Here is a 17,634-nt window from a genome sequence, read left to right on the forward strand (position 1 = left end):
AGATGTAGTGCAGTGGCATGATCTCGGCTCACTGCAGCCTCCGCCTCCTGGGCTTAAGCCATCCTCCCACCTCAGCCTCTCAAGTAGCTGGGACCATAGGTTCATGCCACCATGCCCCACTAAGTTTTGTGTTTTTTGTAGAGACAAGGTTTCGCCGTGTTGCCCAGGCTAGTCTCAAACTCCTGGGATCAAGTGATCTGCCTGCATCAGCCTCCCAAAGTGTTGGGATTACAGGTATTAGTCACTGCGTGCCGCCCGAGACTATTCTCAACAGAAGACATCCCTTCTCCAAATCCCAGCTCCTACCAGGCAGAGTGCTGCTTGAAATTCCCTTGCTGGTGACTGAGTCCTTGGATCACAATCTCACTGCAGGCACCCAGGGGCCACCCTGACTCATCCTTACCAAACTGCTAGATCTCATTGATAGATCTTACCAAAATTAGTCTTGACTCACTGTTTATATAAGGCCCCTCCTCTGCCCAGACTCGTCCATGGCTCCCTACTGCCCTCATTATCCAACAGAAACCTCAGGCCCTGTAGCTGGGCATTACGGCACATGCCCTGTCGTCCCAGCTGCTCGGGAGACTGAAGTGGGAGGATCACTTGAGCTCAGGAGTTTGAAGCTGCAGTGAACCATGATGGTGCCACTGCACCCTAGACTGGGCCACTGGGTCACAGGGCAAGACCTTTTCTCAAAACAAACAAACAAAAACCAAAGAACAACAATAACAACAACAACAACACAAAAACAAAGAAACTTCAGGCCCTGGCTCTCAAGGCCCTCCTGTTCCCCTGCACATCCCTTTCTCCCCTAGTCCCATCTCTAGAGGCCCCTACCCCTGAGCCATCTTCCTTCAACCCCCATTCAATTTTGGTGCCATCATCTTGGGAAGCCTCATTCCGAACTCCTTCTCATCTCTACAAAGCCTCTCCTAACTACTCCAGGGACAGAACACAATCAGGCCCTCATTATATTCCATGCACACCTTTCTAGAGCCTGTGTTCCAGGCCCTGAATCTACAAAGATGAATAAAAGGTGGTCCCTGCCCTTGAGGAGGTCAATCTGGCAGCGACAAACAGGTAGGTAAATAACTAGCACACAGAGAAGAAGTGCCATCACAGGAGCATGTAGAAGGGGCTAGGAGACTGCAAAAAGACCCCAGGGTGAGGACGGGCTGTTTAGAGAAAGCTTTAAAGGGGAGTTGACTTTTGAATTGGGGTTTGAAGGGTGACAGGAAGTAGCTAGGCTAAGAAAGGGGAAAGGACACACTAGGCAAAACACTCAGTATGTTCAAATGCAAGTTAATAGGAGAGGGAGAGTCCCAAGATGGCGGCCACCATGAAGAAGGCGGCTGCAGAAGATGTCAATGTTACTTTCGAAGATCAACAAAAGATAAACAAATTTGCATGGAATACAAGTAGAATCACAGAGCTGAAGGAAGAAATAGAAGTAAAAAAGAAACAACTCCAAAACCTAGAAGATGCTTGTGATGACATCATGCTTGCAGATGATGACTGCTTAATGATACCTTATCAAATTGGTGATGTCTTCATTAGCCATTCTCAAGAAGAAACACAAGAAATGTTAGAAGAAGCAAAGAAAAATTTGCAAGAAGAAATTGATGCCTTAGAATCCAGAGTGGAATCAATTCAGCGGGTGTTAGCAGATTTGAAAGTTCAGTTGTATGCAAAATTTGGGAGCAACATAAACCTTGAAGCTGATGAAAGTTAAACATTTTATAATACTTTTTTTATTTGTTTAATAAACTTGAATATTGTTTAAATTGATAATTTTCCTTCTTCAAATGACATGGAAAGCAAAACTTTCTTTTTTTAAAATTTTCATTTATTTAATGGAAACTTGCCTATTTTCACATGTCTGCTTGTTTATTTTATATTTTTAAAAGAAGACAGTATTCACCTATGTATTTTGCATAACGATTATATCAAGTCTAGGGGCTTCATGTCATGTTATTAAAATCAGTTAAGCAATCGAAAAAAAAAAAAAATAGGAGAGGGAATGGCTTGTTTGGGGAATGTGAGCAGTCCAGTGGGACAGGTGGAGCTTCTCCACCTAAGGGCTGTTCTGCAGAGGCAGCATTTCATGAGAAGGGGCGTTCCTGGAGGGCAGGGGCTCTCTTGGCCTCATTCTCTGCAGTGTGTCCCAAGCCTGATACCTAGCTGGTGCTCAATAAATGTGTGTGTGTGCGTGTGTTGTTGTTGTTGTTTTGAGACGGAGTCTTGCTCTGTCACCCAGGCTGGAGTGCAGTGGCGCAATCTCGGCTCACTGCAACCTCCACCTCCCGGGTTCAAGCTATTCTCCTGTCTCAGCCTCCTGAGTAGCTGGGACTACAGGTGTGCGCCACCACGCCCAGCTAATTTTTGTATTTTTATTTTTTTTTTTTAGCAGAGACGGGGTTTCACCATGTTGGCCAGGATGGTCTCGATCTCCTGACCTCATGATCCACCCGCCTCAGCCTCCCAAAGTGTGGGGATTACAGGCGTAAGCCACTGTGCCTGGCCAACAAATGTGTGTGTTGACCGATTCATGAGCTTGGTGACCTCAGACACTCTGAATTTCATTAAGTGTTGTCAGCAGTGAAAAGGGAATATGCTTCGCTACCTTGATATGAGGTGGGTAAAGGATAGTAAGAACTTGATAAAGAGCATTCCCTTTCTGGCCTGGTACCAGCTCTAGATCTTCCTCAAAGCCCAGCACAGGGCTGAGCACAGATCTGCTTGATGATGGCATTTTATAACATTACAATTCTAATATTCAATTAACTGAATGTCTGTTATAACACTTACCAGACGCTTGCTATGCACCAGACACTGTGTTCAGCACTTAACTTACTTTATTATTTCATTTAATCCTGACAAGCCCATGAGATAAGTCCTCTAATTATCAACTCCCTTTTGTGAATAAGGAAACTCAGGTTCTTCAGAAAGACAATAACTGGCCAAAGTCCAAGTCAAGCAGGGGATGGCACTGGAAAGTGAATCCCAGCCCTGCTCATCTCTCCCTCTGTCACACAACTCCACCACCAAGTACTGTCCAGTAGGCTGGGTATACACAGCCGTGCTCCTGAGGAGCTTGGAGCTCAGTGGACTCAGAGACACAAGCTGTGTGATGCTTGGCAAGTCACTTTGCCTCTCTGGGACTTGGTTTCTGCTTCTTAAAATGGGGACTATGATGATAAATACTCTCACAGAATTAAACGACGTGATGTAGGTGAAAGCCTCATCCACCATACAGGCTCCTCTGTGAAATGGCATTACTGTGACTATCCTGGGAGGATGGAAGGGGTCACTCAGAAGCAGAACAGGAAGCTCAGGATGAAAGTCTACATGGTGCCAGGCACAGTAGCTCATGCCTATAATCCCAACATTTTGGGAGGCGGAGGCCAGAGGATTGCTTGAGGCCAGGAGTTTGAGACCAGCCTGGGCAAGAGAGTGAGACCCTGTCTCTAAATTCTTTTAAAAATTAGTGGTGCATGTCTGTAGTCATAGCTACTCAGGAGGCTGAGGTGAAAGATTGCTTGAGCCCAGGAGTTCAAGGCTGCAGTGAGCCATAATCGTGCCACTGCACTCCAGCCTGGGTGACAGAGGGAGACCCTGACTCAAAAAAAAAAAAAACCCACCAAAAAACCCACAAAAAAACCACAGAGGAGGGTGGTGGTAATTATTAAGCAAACTCTGACTCCTTCCCCAAGTGACTACCACCACCCAGGAGGACAGAGGCCCCGGGCAGCACTCTGGTTGCAAGCCTTGAGTGGAATCTTTCAGGAGGTCCACCTTTGCTCTTACTTCTGCTTATCTTTACAGACCAAGGAAAGGGAAGGTCAGGCCCTCAGATCAGAGCCCTGCTCCAGATGACTCAGCGAGGAACTCATGGGGGGATTCCCAACCTGCCCTGGCAGGCCAGGAAGCTCCAGACCACAAGCTGAGTGGGACTGGCTCCTGCCTAACCTCCACAGTCATGGGGTAGGTTGGAAGAGCACGTGAGGGAAGCCAGATTTTCACCCCAAAGCTGCATTGCTCCCTTACCATTATGCTAAATGCCTGAGGTAAAATCTCAGAGGGTAATTTACACTCGAATTGTGAGAGCTGCCATGTTCCACAGAGCCCTTACTTTGTGACAGACACTGTGCTGGGTGCTTTACCAACAACATCTCCCTTAATCCTAATAATACTCCCGCTCCCAATGCCACCGCCACACCCAGCTAATTTTTTGATATTTTTAGTAGAGATATGGTTTTGCTATGTTGCCTAGGCTGGTCTTGAACTCCTGGACTGAAGTGATCTGCCCACCTTGGCCTCCCAGAGTACTGGGATTATAGGCGTGAGCCACAGTGCCCAGCCTAGGTTCTCCTTTTTTGTGAAGCCAAGCAAAGATGAAAGGGAAAGCAGCAGCATTCTCCAAAAGTGGCTGGCTGGGGAAGATCACTTCTGGACTCACAGTGTCCAACGCCCAAAGCAATGAGGAGGGACAGGAGTTCTCCAAACTTATGCTCCTTCACTGGGCCACTCACGACCCAGCTACTCCTGCCTTGTCTTGGGGTACATATGAGGAGCTGTGTGTGGAGTCCTGGGACAGGAATTGTGTCATCCATCATGACAACTTAGCAACAAAAACAACCTGAAAAGCCTGGAAGGAGAAGTACAGACACTTGGGCTGGGCTGAAGTCCTAAGACTGGGACAGGAAGGGGAGGAGGAGAGGACACACAGTGGTCACCAACTTTGGTAAGATGGGAAATTGGGAAGGAGGAGTGCTGGGTGCCAGGCCCTGTTCCATCACTTCCTTATCAGGAAACAGGGTAAAATAATAGCCTACCAATTTCCCATTGCTCCTATAAGGGTTACTGAGAGGCAGTGGAAATGAAAGCACTTTGCAGACTAAAGAGCTAGATAAATCAAAGCATCCCTTGATTTGATTACATCCCCAAAGACCTCAGGGACACCAATCCTGCACACAAAGAGAAGTCCAGCCTGGTATGGTAGTTCATGCCTCTAATCCCAGCACTTTGGGAGGCAGAGGCAGGAAGATCACTTGAAGCCAGGAGTTCAAGACCAACCTGCGCAAAAAAGTAAGACCCTGTCTCAATCAATCAATCAGAGAGGTCCTCTCACAAGAGGAAAAGAGCATGCTGGGAGCAGTGGCTTCTGTGGCATGTGCCATGGTGACCCCCCTGAACTTGCGTGGTACCACATAGAGAACTTCTCAAAGCACTATTTTTTTTTTTTTTTTTTGAGATAGGGTCTCCATTGCCCAGGCTGGAGTGCAGTAGTGCAATAATGGCTCACTGTAGCCTTGATTTCCCAGCCTCAAGTGATCCTCCTACCTCAGCCTCCCAAGTAGCTGGGACAACAGGTGCACACCACTATGCCCAGCTAATTTTTAAATTATGGGATGTAGAGATGGGGTCTCCCTATGTTACTCAGGCTTCAAAGCACTTTTCATATACTCCACGGTCAGTCTCAGGATGTCAGATGTAGCTGTCTTCCACACCATCCCACTAAAACTGCCTTAGTTGGCTGGCACAGTGGCTCATGCCTATAATGTAAGCACTTTGGGAGGCTGAGGAGGGAGGATTGCTTGTGCCCAGGAGTTTGAAATCAGCCTGGGCAACATAGTGAGACTCTGTCTCTACAAAAAGTAAAAAAAGTAGCCAGGCATGGTGGCTTCAGCCTGTAATCCCAGCTACTCAGGAGGCTGAGGTGAGAAGATCGCTTGTGCCTGGGAGGTTGAGGCTGCAGTGAGCTGTGACTGCACCACTGCATTCCAGCCTGGGTGACAGAGTCAGACCCTGTCTCTTAAAAACAAACACACATACACACACACATACAAACTGCGTAATTTTTATGTGGGGAAAACTGAGGTTAAAAAGATTAAGCAACTTTTGCCCGGCATGGTGGCTCATGCCTGTAATCCCAGCACTTTGGGAGGCCGAGGTGGGTGGATCACCTGAGGTCAGGAGTTTGAGACCAACCTGGCCAACATGGCAAAACCCCGTCTCTACTAAAAATGCAAAAATTAGCCGGGCATGGTGGTGGGCACCTAAAACCCCAGCTACTCGGGAGGCTGAGGCATGAGAATCGCTTGAACCCAGGAGGCAGAGGTTGCAGTGAGCCGACATCAATTGTGCCATTTCACTCCAGCCTATGCAAAAGAGCAAAACTCCATCTCAAAAAAACAAAACAAAACAAAACCAAACCAAGATTAAGCAACTTTCTCAAGGTCACACAGCTAGTTAGTGGCTCAGTAAGGCATAGGGCTAAGGTCTCCAGATCTCTGTTCAGCAGTATTTGTTTACACTATGCTCCTAATCCAATTATCTCATTTGATCCTCACAATCCTTTGTATACAACCACACCTGGTAACTTCTTTCTCTTTTTAAAATTTTTTTTAGAAATGGGGTCTCGCTCTGTCACCCAGGCTGGAGTGCAGTGGCACAATCACAGCTCACTGCAGCCTCAAACTCCCAGGCTCAGCCTCAGCCTCCGTAGTAGCTAGGACTACTGGCATGCGCCACCATGCCCAGCTAATTTATTTTTTAGAGACAGGGTCTCACTATGTTGCCCAGGCTGGTTGAAACTACTTGTTTAATGTCTGATTTCCCTGTGAGGGCAAGATCAGGTCTATATCCTGAGCCTAGCACAGGGCTACACATATAGTAAGTGTTGGGTGAAAAAAACTGGAAGCATTAGCCCCATGGTTGGGTGAGGGATGTGCCTAAGTCACATATTACAAAGGTCAGTGGTGGAGCCATCACTGACACTCTGACCCCTGTGCCTGGTTCAGAGCCCTTTCTCAAACACTAGCCTAAAATCCACATTTCCAGCCAGAATCTCTCATCTCCGGATGCCGCTAGTGGTGCCCCTTGTAAGTGCTGAGGGGTTTGCCTTCTCACAGGTTTTGTCCCAGCCAAGGCACCACCTCTAAGAACAGAATAAAGGTGCTAGGTGAGGTCAAATAAGCCTCCAGTTGCCAACTGCCTCCCCTTGATCAGTGTATGCTGTGTCCAAAGGCCCAAACCCACCCTCCCCAGTTGCCATACCACCCTAAGGTAGGTTTTCCATGTCCTCAGGCCCCACTCCTCTCTTCTGGTTCTCCTTGCATCCTTCCTTATCATCCAATATGTCTGCCAGGCAGAGACCACGAAGCTCAACACCGCTTATCCTATTCCTTCCCCAACCAGGTCAGCCAACCCACTCTCCTGCTGGAAGGAGATAAAGAACCCCTTGATGTGCCCTGGGCAAGCCAGCCATACCAGGGACCTTGGGGAGCCCAGAGCTGTGACAACGCAGAGTCACAGCAGCCCACTGCCCTCTTCAGAGGAAGGCCACAGCTGGCCTTGCTTCCCTGTAGCCAGAGGGCTCCAGAATGGACTCTGTAAGAGGCCAAAGCCATTTCAGCTAGTCCAGAGCCTTCCTACCTCTCCATCAGCCCACATGGCAGTCATGGACCAAGCCCTAATGATTTGCCAGCCTCTTTATCCTCACTGCTCCAGACCTCCTACAGGTCTCACCACAGCCCTTTTAGGCCATCCTTGATTCTCCCAACAGGTCTCACTGCCTGCAGTCCAGCTCCTCTTTATGCCATCTTCCATGCCAGACCTGGACTAACTTTTATGCAACACAGGAGGCCTCAGCCTGACATTCAAGGCTAGACTCAGACCGCCCAACCCATTTCCTGGACTAACTTTTATGCAACACAGGAGGCCTCAGCCTGACATTCAAGGCTAGACTCGGACCGCCCAACCCATTTCCCTAACCTACCCTTGCTTCGTATCATCCTACTGCCTCCCATTCTTCTTGTCATCTCTGCTCTTGGCACACATGCTCAAACGACTGCTTTTGGGAGGGACTTTGCACATGGGCCCCCTCTCATCCAATGGACTGCCCTGCTTTGCCTCTTCTGAAGCCTGGATCAAATGCTACTACTTTCTAGGCTCCTGTAGGTGGGGCTGGCTGCTTTTTCCTCTGTACTCCCAGAGCAACTGCATGCCTCAATGACAGCCTTCATCACTCAACACTGGAAAGATTTGTCTGTGGTTCTATTTTTCAGCAAGTCTGTGAGTGCCTTGAGGGCAATAAAACACAGACATCTTGTTCAGTTCTGTATCTCTTGTCCAAATCACAGGGTCTGACAGAGTAGGTGCTCAATAAATGTGTGGTAAATAAGCTCACTGCTAAGATGGATAAGCTGGCAAAAGTAAGTCTTGGTTTGCTCTCCCAGGCTGCTGGGTCTGCTGAGTATTTCTCTACCTGAAGAGGTGTTGAGTGCTAAGCTATGGCAGCCTCTGAAGACCTGGACAGGGCACAGAATGAAGTAGGGCAGGGTAGGGGAGGAGAGACGGGAAATGGAAGGATGAGACAGAGAAAGCCAAAGTTGGCAGCTGCCCTGAAATCCTAGGTGGGGGCTTCTAAGCTGGTTAAATATCAGGAGCATTGACTTGCCACTGGGGTGGCCAGTACAGTGTTCTCCCTGCTGGAGAGGGTCTCTGGGCCCAGGATTGCACCAATAGATTTACCAGGGGCAGACTAATCAGTTAAAGGAGGCCTCCCACCCCTCAAGTGTACTGTCTGCAGGATAAAGTGATCAGCTAGGACAATGGATGGATGATGGCAGGACTCTGCTCTGGTCGGCAACGCATCCTGAGCCTGCAGGCTCAATTACCTTGACTGAGGAGGAGAAAGGGGAAGAGAATGGTCAGTGCCATGTAGCTTGAGGAGCACTGGGTGACAGTTGGAGGACCTGGGATCCCTCTCTGATCTGGCTCCACAGTTCACTAACAGCAAGAGTTCTCCAACCTTCAGATTCCTCACCGGTACAAGCAATATAATCCTTGCCTCATCTACAAAGTAACACTTCTTCCAAAAGGCACAGACTAGATATCAAAGTCAAATGGCCATTATGCAGCATGTTGGGGTCAAGACTAATGCAATCCAGACTCTGGCCTATGGGAGGACTAGGCCAGGCCTGATCTGGCCGTGCTTCCAGGACCTCTCCAAGGATTTTTCTCCCTGTGCCTTTCTCCTGCTTGATGGCCATGACCTTTCACTGTACTGAGACCTGCTTTGCCCTCCATACTGGGAGGGGGAGGCAGTCAGATTCCTGCTAACTCCTGCCCTGGGTGTGGGGACCTTAGGGACTGGTAAGCACCTGGCACCCTGCCTGCTGCCACTGTAGCAAGGCATAGTCACTACTGGATGCAATGTCAAGAAACAGGTTCTAGTCCCAGTTCTGCCATTTACCAGCTGGCAAACCTTGGGCACTTTTTCCTCGGCCTTCAGTATGCTCATCCACAGAATGGGGATAATCACCCCTCTCAGGGGAAGTGAGGATTCACCATGGGTTAGGGTTCATTCCTGCCCACAGGGGCTGGGCCTCACTGACACTCATCATTACAGCCAAAGATGGGAAGTAGGAAATGAAAAGATAGAACCACAAGCTGCTCCAGTCTTTAAGAGGGAGAAGAACATTCACTGAGCACCTACCCTGTATTAGTTCATTTAAACTTCAAAATGATCCTGCAAAGTCAGTGTTATCATAACCATTCTGCAAGTGAGAAACTGAGGCTCAGAGAAGTGAAGCAACATGTTCAAGATCACATAGCCAGCCAGACTCTGGCGCTTGTGTGAGGAGGGAGCACACAGCACCTTCTCTCGCCCACCTCGATATAAACAGATTGGGTGGCTGGGCCAGAGCCAGGCCTCACTGCCCCTTGGGAGGTCCTGTTTCAGGCCCAGATGCTGGTAGGACAAAACATCAACTAGGTGCTACCATCTTATCTCTTTCCCACAGCTTAGAGTTTCCCAGCAGGCGGACACTCAGGCACCTTCCCAGGGTAGCAGCTGGTGTGCCGGCTCCCTCCTTTACCAAGTCAGATCTTGTCTGAGGACCTAACACTCACAGGGCCACCAAACCAGATTTTCCTTTGAGGCTAAGAAGGGAAAAATGAGAGAAAATGGGAGGGCCTGCAGTCTAGCGTCACAGCCCAGGGCCCCATATGTACAAATGCCTCCTTCCAGATGGGCCACCCAGGGACCACCCAATGCCAGCTCCATGCTCTCCTGGGATCTGTAACAGCTCAAGAAAAGTAGATGCTCTGAGACTAGAGAATAAGGCAAAGAGTCAGAATGTGGCCTGCCAGGAGGGCCCTGACCCCACTCCAATAAAAACTGGCACACAATAAACTATAGGGATGCCAATTAAGCCAGTTCTATGATTTCCAAAGTTGGCTAGTAATGAAAGGCCCAGGGAATGAGAACTAAAGAAGGCAGTACTGCTATTCCAGATGTTTCTCCCGGGGCCCAGCTCAGATCCCTTGCTCCCATAACAGGAAGCCAACACCCATGGGATCCCAAAGAGCATAGCTCCTCACCTCATCTGGCCTGCAGACTGGGCGGACTGAGGCTGGGTGGGAAGCTCTCAGCCTCAGGAGACCAGACCTGACAATCACATAGGAAAAGGAGAAGAAGGTCAGGGACCACCTCTCTCAGGTCACCTCCCTCAGGCCAGGAGACCTGGTATACAACTTGTATCCTTCTTTCCCTTCCCAACCACTTCCTCTATGCTACAGAAGGGCCACCAAACAAGTCCGTTCTTCCTGCTCCAAAGTGACAGGAGGGGTATCATCACTCCCCCCACCCTTCCCTGCTGAAAACATGTCTTTTTCCTCAACTGGTCTTTCCTGGGCCTTTTTTTTGTTTGTTTGTTTGAGACACGGTCTCATTGTCTCACCCAGACTGGAGTACAGTGGCATGATCTCAACTCATCGCAACCTCCACCTCCCAAGCTCAAGTGATTCTCCTGTCTCAGCCTCCTGAGCAGCTGGGATTATGGGTGCAAGCCACTACTGCCTGGCTAATTTTTGTATTTTTAGTAGAGACGGGGTTTCACCATGTTGGCCAGGCTGGTCTCAAACTCCTGACCTCAAATGATCTGCCCGCCTCAGCCTCCCGAAGTGCTGGGATTATGGCGGTGAACCACTGCGCCCGGCCCTTCCTGGGCTTCAATGCCCCACTCGGTCTCCAGCCAAGCCAGAAGAACTAATGCTGTCGGCACTCTGATCTATGCCTATGCCACCCACAGGATCATTTACTGGCTAGCTGCTTTCTTGCCTGTGGCTACTACTCAAAAACAGACAGGGACCATCTCAGTCTCACTAAAGGTTCCCTGCAGAGTAGGCTCAAAAGACAGACAAGGTGAAGAAATGGAAAGGCCTAGGACTGGGAATCAGGAATTCCAGGTTTCTCACAGGCCTCCAGTTTATCCATCTATATGCTGATGGCCATCTCTAAGGTCACTTTCAGCTTTTTTTTTTTTTTTTTTTTTTTTTTAGGCAAGGTCTCCCAGGCTGGAGTGTAGTGGCATGATTTCGGCTCACTGCAACCTCCATCTCCCTGGGCTCAAGCAGTCCTCCTACCTCAGCCTCCCGAGTGGCTAGGATTATAGGTGCATGCCACCACACCCAACTAATTTTTGTATTTTTTGTAGAGATGGGGTTTCACCATGTTGGCCAGGCTGGTCTTAAACTCCTGGGCTCAAGCGATCTGCCTGCCTCAGCCTCCCAAAGTGCTGGAATTACAGGCGTGAGGCACAGCACCCAGCCTTTTTTTTTTTTTTTGAGACAGGGTCATGTTCTGTCTCAAGAAAGAGCTGGGTGGAGCACAGCGGCACAATCTTGGCTTACTGCAACCTCCACCTCCTGGGCTCAAGAGATCCTCCCACCTCTCAGCCTCCCGAGTAGCTGGGATTACAGGTGCCCACCACAATGCCCAGCTAATTTTTTGTATTTTCTTGTAGAGATGGAGTTTCACCATGTTGCCCAGGCTGGTCTCGAATTCCTGAACTCAAGCGATCCACCCGCCTCAGCCTCCCAAAGTGCTGGGGTTATAGGCGTGAGCCACCATGCCCTACCACTTTCAGCTTCCTGACTTGAAATGTCTCCCAGTAAATAAGTATTAATTACTCCACCGCAGGCCTGAGGAGAAAAAGGTGAATGAGCCTCTTCCCAGTCCTGAAGCTAATCAGTCTAACGAACTGGTAATGACAACATACTCTTATCCTTCTGGGCCACTTCTATTAGCCTCATATACTGCTGAGAGTCGAAAGTGCTGAGCTAAGCCAGGGAAGGTAAGAGCAGGCAGGTGACTGCTAAGACACTTCTGTTCTACCTGTCTGACACCTGATATCCTGCAGGGACAAAAGGCCATATTTATGGGTGGTGAAGGCAGTGGAAACTGTACTGACCCGGGAGTCAGAAACCCTAAGTCCAAGTCCTAGTTCTGCCACTAATATGCTGTGATCTTAAGAAAGTTATTCTTCTCTCTGGGCCTCAGTTTCCTCATCTATGTAAGTAAGGGCTGAGCTGGTCAATCTATTAAGATCCCTCACAGGCCAGGCATGGTGGCTCATGCCTGTAAACCCAGCACTTCAGGAGGCCGAGGCGGGGGGATCGCCTGAGGTCAGGAGTTCGAGACCAGCCTGGCCAACATGGTGAGACTCCATCTCTACTAAAAATATGAAAAATTAGCCAGGCGTGGTGATGGGTGCAACCTCTGCCTCCCAGCTACTCAGGAGGCTGAGACAAGAGAATCACTTGAACCCGGGAGGCAGAGGTTGCAGTGAGTTGAGATTGCGCCATTGCACTTCAGCCTGGGTGACAGAGCGAGACTCCGTCTCAAAAAAAAAAGGTCCCTTACAGTGCAGTCTATGGTTTTTTTAATCTACTCATGCCATGTAGCTAATAGTCACCTGAGTAAGGTAGCCTGTGACCTGCTTTCTTATCCCCAGGCCTGGCAACTTCCACAACCAAAATGTCTTGAGACAACCTTTGGCCCAGGGTAGCTGAAATGGACCTTTAATCTGGAGTCAGAGTCCCCACCATCTCCACAGTATCCATGAGTGCTAACGTTTCACTTCTCTAGCATAGAACATGGACTCCTAGCCTTCAACCACAAGACTGGGTTCAGGGCGGTCACCCTGAAACTTTCCATAACTTCCCCTCTATGGCCTTGGGCAGGGACTTACTCTTGGCTTTTTTGAAACCACAATATAAATTAAGTAGGGAACATCGAAGCTTTCAGATACCAGAGATTTTAGGTTGACTGACAGGCTCCAGAAAGTGAGGGAAGGAGAGAGGACTGGAGCTGGGATCCCACCTCAGCCCCAGCCCTACAGACAGCAGTGATGTAGAGGGTGTCTGCAGAGCCACATCCCGGGTTTGTGGTTGTGGAGTAAGAAAGACAGATGTCTGGCTGCCTGGTTGGGGACTACAGCCAAAGGGAGGTGCTTCCACTGGGGCCTCACTCTGCCCACAGATACCAGAGATATGCCCTCATTTTTCTCTTCATTTCTCAGACCCTTAGAAGGAAAGAAAGAAAACTAACATTTTCTGGGCCACTACTTGTGCCAAGCGCTGTGCTAGGCACCTTCACATATCTGATCTCACTTAACCCCCAGAGTAATGTTGGGAAGTGGGTGTTACTGTTGCCCTTTACAGTGAGTAAACAGGCTCAGGGATTCAGGATCTTGCCCAAGGTCACAAAGCTAGCAAGTGTAATTCCTAAGTTTGGCCTTTTCCTAATCTATCGCATTGCTCTGCACCCCAAGATCTGGTTGATTGCCTGATAAGCATGTAGTAGGAATTCTCGTGCCCTAGCATTCTCCCACAAATCTGAGCTCTTCCTTCCAAGGTCCCATAAATGCAACTGGGAACTCCTTTCCCAGATCTCAAGACCACACCCCTCCCTGGGCCCTAATCCCAGGTGACTGCTCAATTCAAAACACTCCAGGTCCCCACTAAGTTCTCACAAGTGAATCCCTGGGGAACTGTGACAAAACATCAGTCAGGGTGAGGGTTCAGAATGATAGGTGCTCTCTCTGAGTCCTGGACTAAGCCTAGCCTGCTGTGAGCCAGTAGGGAGGTACTGGAGGAGACAGATCCAGTGGGTGAGAGGGAACTCCCCTTAGGGGAGGGGCCTGGATTTCTCCAAGGAAGAAGGAGGCCTGGTGAATAAGAGGCTTTAGGGCTGGGGAAAATCCCGGAAGTGACAGGGGTTCTTAGACAGTTAAAGCGCTTCCATAAGTCATGAGAGAGTCTGGGGTGACCTTGGACAATCTCAATTGGTCAGAGAAGGGGAGAAAGGATATTCTCTGGAGTAGGGTCATGGCAGGGCCCCAGGAGCTACTACTGGTGATTGGGATGGAAAGCACACATCAGGAGGGAGTCTTGTCAGTTCTGTGCACAACACTGGTCTCACGTGACAGGACAGCTGGGATGGGAGTGGGGTATGGAGTCCATCTTTCCTAAGGGGACCGCCAGCCTGTACACATGATCTCTGAGGCCTGGGCTTGGGGGATTCTGTGGGGCAATGGGGGCCCAGTTTGGAGGCAAGGTGCTGTTCCACTGCCCCACATTTCTCTGTCTGCTAGCTGGGTGTCTGGGTGTTCTCGGGATAGGACATCGGGGGGTGCTAATATGAGCAGAGACCCTGCTGTCTCCCTGCCTGCCCCTGTCCCACGCCCAAGATCTGCCTTTGGGAGGAGGCGCATACATACACAGGACATACACAGAGCCCATCTACTGGCTCCTGTGGCTGCTGGAGCTGATGGTCTGTCCTAGTGGTGGGGCTCCCTGTCGCCCTGTAGGTGCTGGGAAGGGGGAGTATCTGCCCACCTGTTGCCAGTGCCAGCGGAGGAAGCTATGTATGAGGGGGTAGGGGGCCCTTCTCTGACCCTTCCATGAGGAGAAGGGACTGTCTGTCCCAGGATGGGGCTGAGGGGAGGGAGGTGACCAATGTCTGTCCATCCAGAGGTCTGTATGCCTCGAGGAAAGGGTCACTCTGTCCTGGGAAGGGGTGGGGGCGGGGCAGTCAGTCCTGAAGTCGGTCTGAGGTCTCCTGGTGTGGGGGCAGTGAGGCCGGGAGACAAGGGCGTCTGTGGGTTTGTGGGAAGGGGAAAGATGGAGAATACGTGTCTATGGAGCGGGGCGCCAGCCATTTGGGAGTCTGTCGGGGTGGCAGAAACAATCATCCCTAAGGTCTTGGCGGCAGGGGTGGGTTTGGGGCAGTCTGTCATTCTGTTCCACGGCTGGAAGGAGGGCACAGTCGGTCCTTCCTGGGAGCGGGTCAGTCTGTCCAGAGGGTGGAGGTGGCGGGTGGAGGTGTGAGCCCGTCCGCCCCCTGGGTCGGAAGTAGGACTGCGAAGGGGGCGGGTCTAGGAAGGCAGGGGTGGTGGGGGTGGGGCAGGGGAGGGAACGGGGATTAGTGGTCCCTGCGTGGGAAGGGGACGTATCGGCAAGTCCTGAGGGCGCCTCCGTCCATGTCGAGGCCCCTCGCGTGGGTACCGCGTTCAGTCCCGACCCCGGCGCTACTCACGCGCCCTCGGCGCCCTGCGAGCCCACGATGAAGCCGAACTTGTCGATGCGGCGCTCCGCAAAGCCGTTGGCCTCCGAGTCGGACCCGAGAGAGCTGAGTTCGTCGGTGGTTGCGGCGTCGGGGCCCTGGGCCAGGCTCTCCCGGGTTCCCGACAGGCTTTCCCCGGCCGCGGGCGCGCGCGGCCCATTCTCTCCGTTGCTCTTCGCCATCCCGGCCGCGCCCGCCGCCTGAGCTCCAGCGGCCACCTCAGCCGCCCGGCTGCCGCCGACGCCCCGCCCACGCGCGGCGCCTATTGGCCGCCGCAAGGCCGGGGGCGGGGCTCCAGGCCCGGGAGCTCTCTCTCCCCCCACGCCCAATGGGCGCCGCGGACCCCGGGCCCCGCCCACCTTCCCCCGGCTGGCGCCAACAAGCCCGACGTGAGGGGGCGGGGCAGCCGTCACCGCAGTCCTCCCCGCCCTCCTCCGGGCTGCCAATCACAAGAACTCACCTGGACGAACTCGGGCCTTTCCGGGTTGGCCCCAAGCGGGGCCTGTCACCTACTGCAGAGCGCGAGCCGGAGGCCCAGGGCTTCCTCCATGGATTGCTCATCTGCCTCCTGAGCCCCGCTCCTTGCGAGACCCCAAGGACGTGGTAGGGATTGTTTGCCCCATTCATTTATGAGGAACTCAGAGGAGGCCCAAGTGAGTTCAGGGACGCAGAGCGGCTTAAAGGCCCAGCCTGAGCCAGAAGTCTGGCAGTCTCATTGCACTCACTGCTTCTGGGGCTTCAAATTATCTCGTGAGACCTAATTATTAATAATCACCACCGTTTACTGAGCCACGCACGCCCGAAGTTCTACCTACTTTCTCCTGTAGTCTTTTCCCCAGCAGTTTTATGGAACATAAACATGCCATAAATTCACGTTTAAAGTGTACAATGATTTTTAGCATATTTACAGAGTTGTGCAGCCATCACAACATTCTAATTTTAGAACATTTTCATCACCCCAAAAAGAAACTCCTACCAATTAGCAGTCACTCCGCATCCTGGCTCCCCCAGTCCCTGGCAACCACTAATCTGCTTTCTGTTTCTATAGATTTCCCTTTTCTGGATATTTCATATAAATGGAATTATACAATATATGGCCTTTTATGTCTGGATTCTTTCTCTTGAACATTTTCAAGTTTCATCCACATTGTAGCATGTATCAGTGCTTCTGGATTCACATCTGCCCCAGGTATGTCTGGCTCCACCCCTCCCTTTCCTGGGATAGGCCCACACCGCCATGAAATACCCATACTGCCCCTCCCGGGAGCTGGAACTATACCAGATTTTGTTTTTCCATTCATCAGTGATGGTCATTCGCGTGTTTCTAGTTTTTAGCCATTATGAATAATGCTGCTCTGACCATTTAGGTACAAGCTTTTGTGTGGGGGCCTATGTTTTCATTTCTCTTGGATAGATAAGGAAGAGTGGAATTGCTGGGTCATATGGCAACTGTTTAACCTTTCGAGGAACTGGCAAACTGTTTTCCAAATTGGTTGCAACTTGTCTTGTAATCTCTTAGCAATGAGGTATACACCATTATTAGTCCCATTTTACAGTTAAGGAGACTGAGGTAAAGTCAGGTAAAGTCAGTTGTCTAAGGTCCCAGAATTAGCTGTGAATATAGCCAGGATTCGAACTTAGCTCTTACCAACTGCTTACATTTGGAGGGATGGGCTGATTTTATCTATATGGGCTTGGCCCCAAGCAGCTGATTTCTGACCCTAGAGATTGTCACCTCTCAGATCTATAATATAATGATAGCTCCTCACTTATGTCTAGTACTTTATGGTTTAAAAGTCACAGTATATTGTCATCTGACACTCCCTGCAGACCTGTGGGAGAGACAGGCCTAGAGAGGGGAAGGGACTGGAAGACTCAGACCTGGCTGCAGGGCCTGAGATAGACTATTCAGGGCCCCAAGGCAAGCCCCAAGAGGGAGTCTTGAGCCTTGAGTGATTTCACCTTGATGCCATGTGGCCTGGACATTCTTGATGGCGTCATTGTACAATCCTCACATTCCATGAGCTTCTGGCTTTCCATAAACAAGGCAAGAACAGACATGGGAGTGGGCACAGGCTATTTTGGTCTTAAACCCTCAGTCTAGGAGAATATTCCTTCTCTTCAGTGACTCGAGACACAGTGGTGGGCTCCTGGTCCCAGCTCCCAGGAGGGGCAGTATGGGTCTTTCATGGCGGTGTGGGCCTATCCCAGGAAAGGGA

The 17,634-nt window shown here is 50.5% G+C and overlaps 2 protein-coding genes across 3 annotated transcripts in view; one reads left to right on the forward strand and one right to left on the reverse strand.

Annotated features, from left to right (window-relative positions):
- The window catches only part of TBC1D10A (TBC1 domain family member 10A), a 34,846-nt gene extending 19,173 nt beyond the window's left edge, over positions 1 to 15,673 (reverse strand). The window contains exon 1 of one of the 2 annotated variants that reach the window (XM_054470303.2): positions 15,389 to 15,673. In XM_054470303.2, coding sequence (XP_054326278.1) covers positions 15,389 to 15,597 — 209 coding nt within the window. In that variant the 5' untranslated portion in view covers positions 15,598 to 15,673. The remainder of the gene's footprint in view (positions 1 to 15,388) is intronic. The other variant, XM_054470304.2, reaches the window with a different exon arrangement.
- On the forward strand, positions 1,325 to 4,109 carry LOC129023513 (prefoldin subunit 4-like). The gene has a single exon (XM_054470305.2). It carries the CDS (start codon positions 1,328 to 1,330, stop codon positions 1,730 to 1,732), a length of 405 nt encoding a protein of 134 aa, XP_054326280.1. The 5' UTR covers positions 1,325 to 1,327; the 3' UTR covers positions 1,733 to 4,109.
- Positions 15,674 to 17,634: the final 1,961 nt, after the last annotated feature.

The sequence above is a fragment of the Pongo pygmaeus genome, chromosome 23 (genome assembly GCF_028885625.2).
Source record: "Pongo pygmaeus isolate AG05252 chromosome 23, NHGRI_mPonPyg2-v2.0_pri, whole genome shotgun sequence".
In the NCBI taxonomy this organism is placed as follows: domain Eukaryota; kingdom Metazoa; phylum Chordata; class Mammalia; order Primates; family Hominidae; genus Pongo; species Pongo pygmaeus.

Coding starts and splice junctions, on each gene's coding strand:
- LOC129023513 (XM_054470305.2), top strand. CDS start 1,328: ATGGCGGCCACCATGAAGAAGGCGGCTGCAGAAGATGTCAATGTTACT.